This window comes from Lipotes vexillifer, unplaced genomic scaffold (assembly GCF_000442215.2).
Source record: "Lipotes vexillifer unplaced genomic scaffold, Lipotes_vexillifer_v1.1 scaffold39, whole genome shotgun sequence".
Classification (NCBI taxonomy): domain Eukaryota; kingdom Metazoa; phylum Chordata; class Mammalia; order Artiodactyla; family Lipotidae; genus Lipotes; species Lipotes vexillifer.
The window spans coordinates 930,484-938,465 of NW_006787038.1; the positions used below are offsets into that span (position 1 = coordinate 930,484).

The 7,982-nt window shown below is 39.9% G+C and overlaps 1 protein-coding gene across 3 annotated transcripts in view; it reads left to right on the plus strand.

Moving 5' to 3' along the window:
* Positions 1-7,982, plus strand: part of ZNF410 (zinc finger protein 410) — a 43,612-nt gene that overhangs the window by 31,519 nt on the left and 4,111 nt on the right. For 2 of the 3 annotated variants that reach the window (XM_007459717.1, XM_007459719.1), the window contains 4 exons: positions 552-641; positions 3,110-3,235; positions 3,997-4,131; positions 5,499-5,626. In XM_007459717.1, the coding sequence (XP_007459779.1) occupies positions 552-641; positions 3,110-3,235; positions 3,997-4,131; positions 5,499-5,626 (479 nt within the window). The remainder of the gene's footprint in view (positions 1-551; positions 642-3,109; positions 3,236-3,996; positions 4,132-5,498; positions 5,627-7,982) is intronic. The other variant, XM_007459718.1, reaches the window with a different exon arrangement.

A 7,982-nucleotide genomic window follows, 5' to 3' on the forward strand; every position in this document is an offset into this window, starting at 1 on the left:
TGCGGAGCACAGGCTCCGGACACGCAGGCCCAGCGGCCATGGCTCACGGGCCCAGCTGCTCCGCGGCATGTGGGATCCTCCCAGACCGGGGCACGAACCCGTCTCCCGTGCACCGGCAGGTGGACTCCCAACCACTGCGCCACCAGGGAAGCCCCCTATTTTATAACCTTTAAAAATCTGTACTCTTAAATGGATCTAGAAACTCAATCTTAAAGAGAATTGATGTAAGGTAAAAATCCTGAGAGCATATACACTGTTTTCCTGATATCCTCAGAAGGGATGGGATCACCAAAGAAGGTAGCTCAGTGCATCTGGGGCTCAGCCCCTGAGGAGGGAGAAGGAAGTATGCTCAGAGGCAGCTACTCTAAAGAAAAGGGCAGGGCTCTCTGCAGGGCTGTGACTGAGAGGTGACACCTGCTGGATAGTCCGGTTGAAATTATATAGCGTGAATTCAGGAAATCAGAGTAAGTTGTTGGAAACAGGAAAAGATTGATGGGAAAAGAGAATAGTTCATCAGAAGACTGAGTCTTTATCTTATTTTCTGTCTCTAGGAGAGAAGCCTTTCCTTTGTGAAGCCCAAGGATGTGGCCGTTCCTTTGCTGAGTATTCTAGTCTTCGAAAACATTTGGTGGTTCACTCAGGTACTAGAACCTGTGCCATTCATAGATTTCAGGGAAGATGGAGAGCCAAAAGGGTAAAAGGTTAGGGTAGTGGTGTAAAGAAATCTAAAGAGAAACAAACTATTCACCATAAAGTTTCCTCCCTATCCTGACAATCAGAAATCAAGGCCCTTGATGCTTGCATTCAAAGGGTCATATAATCAAGGAGAAAATATCTAATTATTATTATTTTCAGCTGAGCCATTGAACGGCTTTCTAATTGAGACCTTTTTCTGAGGGAATCAACAAATTTATTTGGCACCACACTGGGTACTTTATAAGTTACATCAGATATGGTCCATGGAGTTATTCAGAACAGACTTGCCAAGGCAGAAGTGAACTCGAAGTGGAGAGAGATTCTGAAATGGAATCTGGTAATTGTTCAAATGGCTAGCCATGGGAAGCAAAGGGAAGCCAGAATGGGAGGAGTGGGGAGAAGGAACTAGAAGTTATTTATCATGAACACAGCAAAACAGTTCAGTGGGAGCAAGGGAGTTGGAGAGGTATAATCAGGGATGTGAATTTCAGAGCTGAGATCCTAGGGGTAGAGCAGTTTTTTAATATGATGATAGATTCTAAGCAGAGATAGCAAACTGATAGCCTATGGGTTAGATGTGGACTTCCAGATGTGTTTTGCTTGGCTTGTAGAGTGTTTTCATTTTACTGTTCTTTATTTTATTATGTAAAATTTTGTAAAACATACATAAAAGTAGAGAAAAACACTTTTTTATATAACAATAATGCTATCATATCTATCAAAATTAACAATAACTCCTTGGTTTTATCTGAGATTCACTCAGATAAAAATGTTTAATTTTTTTCCAATTGTCTCAAAAATGTCTTTTAAAGTGCCTTTGTTTAAATCAGGATCCAACAAGGTCCACTCGTTGCACTTGGCTAGTAAGTCTTCTTGAATCTAGATCTATCTGTACTTTTTGTTTTTCATGCTATAGACTTATTGCACAAGAGTCAGTTGGTCCTGTAGCTCATCCCACGTTCTGGATTTGTTGGTTTGCCTGCTTTTCTGTCATTTAACTTGTTCCCCTGTATTTCCTAAAAGCTTCAAAGGTTCAAAGATTTTGGCAAGGTTATGTTATAGGTGGTTGTGTTTCATTCTGCATCACATCAGGAGGCATACAGAGCTTAGTTGTCAAAATTGATCAGTTGGTTCAGGTGATAACACCCTGATCCTCACATTGTAATGTTCCCTAGCAGCCTTATGGTTTCATCTCTGAATGATGCCTGAATTCATTATTTCAGCAGGGTTGTAAAATGTTATTTTTCTAATTCTATTATTCATTCACATTTGTTAGCCAGAATTCTTCTGTATAATGGGTCTCTATCAACTAGGGCTATTTGGTAATTTGTACACAAAAAGCAGGATAAATGTGTAATTCTTTTAACTGAGTTTTCAGAATAAGGAATTGGTACTCTGGTTACTTCTAGTAGTGTCATTTTCACTGCTTTCTCTCTCTCTCTCTCTCTCTCTCTCTCTCTCTCTCTCTCATTAGTATTATCTTGAATTCATGTGTTTCTACATATTCACTGTATTTCAATCCATTATAGTTATTTTTTAACAGCTTTTGGACCTATTAATGCACATACCTTAAAGTTCACCCATTGTAAGTATACACATCAGTGATTTTTAGAAAATATATAGGATTGTACAATCACCACCACAATCCAGTTTTAGAACACTTGCATCACACCAAAAGTTCCTTTGTGCCCCTTTGCTGTCAGTTCCTGCTCCCACCCCCAGATCCAGGCAGTCATTGACCAGGCTTTCTGTCTCTCTATAGTCTGCCTCTTCTGGTCATTTCACTTAGTTTTGCTATTTACTAGTCCCCTGTAGGCATAAGGGTTTTTTTTGTTTTTGTTTTTGTTCTTTGGCATAAGTTTTTGACCCCGCTCTAAGTGTGGTTGTCTGGGTAGGTGGGATAGAAGTTGAGGGTTTCAGACTTGAGGACCTAAGGGATAGTTCGGATCATTCTGTAGAAGAACCATCAGTGTGAACATTGAAGACCGGGAGTTGTGGCCGGAAACGGGATAAAGGTATATTATGAAGCCAGGTTTGGAATCCTTGAGGCTAGTGCATGTCCTTGAGGTCCATGGAAGACTGTATCTGAAAAGGGAAGTAAATATTCTGTGTCTACCATGATCTTATACCAGAGAAGTTGTTTTGTGGAAGCAGCAGTACAGTGGGTCTGGAGAGTACTGGAGGCTGGGAGCAGTGAGTGTGCTAAGCCCTCTTGGTGTACTTTCCAGCCTTCCCCTGTGTACTGAAGGTTGAGAGGCTGGGGGAAGGTGCGGCATGGGAGAAGGAGTAGCCTCTTAATGTTTAGTTTAACATCCTCTGGGCTTCTCCATCTAGGGCTTGAGTCCATTCTCTTGCTGTCAGAAATGTACCCTGTCTTTTTGGCTCCCGTGTCTTAACCGGGTCTGTGTTTCAGGAGAGAAGCCACATCAGTGTCAAGTCTGTGGGAAGACCTTCTCTCAGAGTGGGAGCATGAATGTGCACATGAGAAAGCATCACTTGCAGATGGGAGCAGCTGGGAGTCAAGAGCAGGAACAAACTGGTAAGGAGAAGAGGGTATAGTGGAGGGCTATATTTTGGGGGTTCAAAAAGTCAAATAAGTGGCCTGTCGGTTGTGGAAATTTTCTGATTCTATTTTGGGTAGAGAGATTGGCCTCATTTGATGGACTAGTGGTTTCCAAATGTAGCTGTACAGTAAAATTGTTTGCAAGCTTTTAAAACATATATTGTGTATTGCTTGTCCACCCCTCCCCCGCTCCAGCAAAACAAAACCACCTGATAAATGAGATTACTTGGTAGTAAAATCCCGGAGTCTATAGTTTTGAAATTTCCTCTAGTGAGTTTGATGGTAACTAGTGCTGATCCATGAACCATCATTTGAGTGTCACTGTGATGAAGATTTCTGTATGACAAGAGTTTAAGCATTTTTTACTTATCAGTCATGACTCCCTTTTTACCCTAGCTTAAATCTGATAATACGTTTTTATTATTATTCCTTTCCATGTCTTTCCTTAATCAATTATTTTATTCTAAATACTCCTTTCTAAGGATGCACCCATCCCATTTTATATGTTTGTTATCCAGATGCTGATCACAAGCAAGGGTATTTATCCATGAGGCTCAAACTCTTCCCTTCTAGGTTTATTTTTGCTTCCCAAAAGTAAGTGAAATAGAGGAGGTGGCATCCAAGATACAGGTTAACTTTCAGTTCTGAAAAAAAAAAGCCAGCTTCTCATGTAGGAAAATGGGGACCAGGCACAGCCTTGACTGCTGTATGTCTCTCACATCCTATTCTCTGTGCAGCTGAGCCACTAATGGGCAGTAGTTTGCTTGAAGAGGCTTCAAGTAAAAACCTGGTGTCTATGAATTCTCAGCCCAGCCTTGGTGGAGAGTCCTTGAACCTACCAAATACCAATTCTATCCTAGGAGTTGATGATGGTAAGACTTTTAACTCTCCTTTATTTGGGGAAAATGGGCTGCAACTAGGGACTAAGGAATGGGGTTGTCTCCAAAATGGAGGTTTTAATTAATTTCATTTCTTGTGAGTAGAAATGGTATGATTGAGTAGCATTTGTGTTGTCTCTAGAGTGGATAAGTGAATATTTTAAAAAGTTTTTTCATTGAAAAGATAATGTTACAAAAGAATAAAAAGTTTTAAGAAGAAAATTATCCATAATCCTAGCATCCTAGCCCAACTATTTCTATCTTTCCTATTGCAGTTATGGAAGAACTTAACTTTTAAAATATTTAAACAGAACATAACCAGGTTTTACAGAGGAGAATTAAAGCAATTTCTCCATACCTTCAAAAGCCATATCTTCTGGAGAAAAGAAAGGGCTGTCTAGGAAACAGTTGCTCCTCTCTGGTATAGAAATTTCACCCAAGTTACACAGGCCAGGCCCTCTTCTCTGAAAAACTTAACAGGTGAGGTCAGCATGCATTTATTCAGTGCCTACTGTGTACCTGGCACCATGGGAAAGAAAAGTAGAAGACAGGGACCTTAAAATCTAGTTCAGAAGTCAAAACTTACATATGGGAAACAACATTGAGTGAGTAGAAAAGATAGTGTATAAGCAAACGTCAAGTTATGTGGTATCCTGGAAGAGCAATATAAGCTAGAAAGCCCCTAGAAGATACTCCTAATTTATTTGAGAGCTAAGTGGTTTATGTGTAAGCAATTTCCAGAAGATCTTCCTGGTGATCCTGCTGATGAACATTTAATAAGTCTGAGATCCTTTGTTTTCGTTACTCATATCCCAGTCAGTCAGTTTTGGGTATAAAGACCATGTTTGTGTAACTTATATATGGAGCCTACAAGGCCCAGAGTGTGCTTCCACAATAAGCCTCTTCTGTTCCATAAATGATACTAAGGAGGAAAGTCTCAAGGGAGGAAGAGACAGTGAGAAGGAACTTTGGAGCCAGGTTTAAGCTCTTGACTAGCACATATTGCACTATTTCCATCACTGGTGACTGCTTTAAGGGTTGGCTCTGGTTCCCTGATTCATAAGCAATTTTAATCCAGTTAATAGTGCTAAAGCCATATTACTCTAAATTGGCATACTGAAAAATGGTCAGCTGTTATATCAAGATTTCTTGCCTTTTCTTCCCATCCCCCTTTTGTAATACTTTACAAATTCACTGATAGTGATTATCAGGCAGGAATTAATTTGGAAGAAACACAGGAATGTGGGATTCAGTTTTTCAGGGAACAGTTTTGAGCGTTCTTAATGAGAGACTTGATAATGAAGGTAGGTAGGTAGATCTGTGGATTCACTTTGCATTGAAACATTTTTCTGCTGTTTCAGAGGTGCTTGCTGAAGGATCCCCACGTCCTCTGTCTTCAGTGCCTGATGTAACGCATCATTTGGTGACCATGCAGTCAGGGAGGCAGTCATATGAGGTGTCTGTCTTAACTGCCGTAAATCCACAGGAGGTAAAACTGTCTCTTGCCCTTACTTTGTTTCTGTGGAGATTAATGTGGAGAATGATTGGGAATCTATTTCAGAGGATCTGAAAAAATTCTCCAATTTCCCTTTCTTGGAGACTTAGATTAGAATATCTTACCTTAAGCTAAGCATGAGTCCAGGTTTGAAAGGAACGTGAGTATTAGGGTCTGCTGAATTGGGAGATTGGTCATTCACAGCTGGGACTCTGAGCTCTAGTTTCCTTGATACACATGCCCTAATTAATGAGATCCGCTCCTCCTGTTCTTGCCTCACTTGCAATGAAGATGCTGCTTTTATTTTATAAAGAAAATAACATCCTGGGACAAAGTAGTCCTTGAGCAAAAAAGATAGTGACAAAATCATTAGAAATAATTATCATTCATTTTGCTAGGGCCAGTTGTCTCGGAGATACCAGGCTGAACCAACTGGGCATATGGGAATGTGTCCACTTGCTTATTGAGTGAGAACCATCATCTAAATCAAAGGGGGCTTTTAGATTGATTCTAAGCACCCCTTACTCTGTTTTTTTGGCTCTGACCCGGAAAACAGAATGAAAACCAGTTGGGCTTCTAGAATCTTAGGATATTTTATTGGCCTTATGTCGTGGAGGTAGGTGACTTCCTCATGAGCTCGTTTCATATGCATAAACTTTTGCCAGAGCCTGTATATTCTGGCTTTGGTGTTATAGTATCTTTCACTTTTCCTTTCATTATAGCCTGTAGACCACAGTCTGCTGTTACAGCATTCAAATGACTCTGCCTCCTATATTGAATGGTCTCAATTTTTCTGTAATATTTCTGAGGATATCCAGGATCAGAAGGCTCTGGGCATGCATGTTAATGTTTCTTCCAGGACCTTTCCTTGTATTCATCATTGCGACCCATTGTCTCAGTCTTGCTTGTGTTATATTGAAAGTTTTTGCTATTTGGTATTTGGTTCTTTCCTAAGTCACCTTCTCCTGGTAACTGCTTTGGAACATGTCTCACCTGTGGAGTCTTCCTTTATTTGTTCCCCTCTTTATCTATTTAAAATGTTTTATTATGGAAGTTTTCAAAGAGTATAAATACTGAGAACGAGAATAGTATAGTGAATCCATGTACTTGTCATCCATCTTCAACAGTTAACTGTCTACTGTTCTTATCACTTCCTTCCTACTGTTTGCCGTTGGTGTTTTATTTGTACTGCAGTATTTTTTTTTAAGGGAGTTGTGTAAAGACTTCCTGTTTTTTTTTTAAATTAATTAATTAATTTTTGGCTGTGTTGGGTCTTCGTTTCTGTGCAAGGGCTTTCTCTAGTTGTGGCAAGCGGGGGCCACTCTTCTTCACGGTGCGCAGGCCTCTCACTGTCACGGCCTCTCTTGCTTCGGAGCACAGGCTCCAGACGCGCAGGCTCAGTAGTTGTGGCTCACGGGCCCAGTTGCTCCGCGGCATGTGGGATCTTCCCGGACCAGCGCTCGAACCCGTGTCCACCGCATTGGCAGGCAGACTCTCAACCACTGCGCCACCAGGGAAGCCCCTGTACTGCAGTATTTTAAATCAAATCATAGACATTTCATCTGTAAATATTTCTCTAAGTTATTTTTCATAACTGTATTTATTATACCCAACAAAATTAACAATAATTTAATTGATATCCTCTGATTCTTAGCCTTCTGAATTTTTTCTCAGAAAGAATCTTTTTATGGTTGGTTGGTTTGAATTAGAATTCAAACAAAGCCTCTACATTGCATTTGGTTAATAATTCTCTTTATCTCTAATAGTCCTCCCCCTCTTTTTTTCAGTATGGCTATCTATTTAAGGAATTGGGTTGTTTGTCTTATAGCATTTCCCACATTCTGATTTTGGTTGATTGACTCCTTTTGTTGTTTGATATATTTCTCTATCCACAGACTTCCTGAAAACTGGTAATTACGTTTAGAGGCTTGATTAGATTACCGTTTGTTTTTCCTCTTGGCAAGAATATTTTATAGGTGGTACTCTTGCTTCCTACTACATCTCATCAGGAGACACGTGATATTTGGTTGTTCTCCTCTTACTGATCTCAAGATTGACCAGTGGGTTATGTAAAAGTTTTGGCAACCATTACTGATCATGGCCTAGATCTGTTTTTTCATTAGGGCTTGCAAAACAGTGATACCTTATTCTCTTTTTCCTTCTGCTTTTATTAACTGTGATTCTTCTATAAAAGAAATACTTGCATTAACTATTGGGTTGCTCTGAAATAGTTCAGGAAAGTCATCCCCTTCTTTTTGTACCTAGTACAAATTATTATCCTGATATACCAATCCACAACACTCAACGTTTTCTTTTTTTTTCTTTTTTTTCTTTTTTTTTTTTTTTTGCG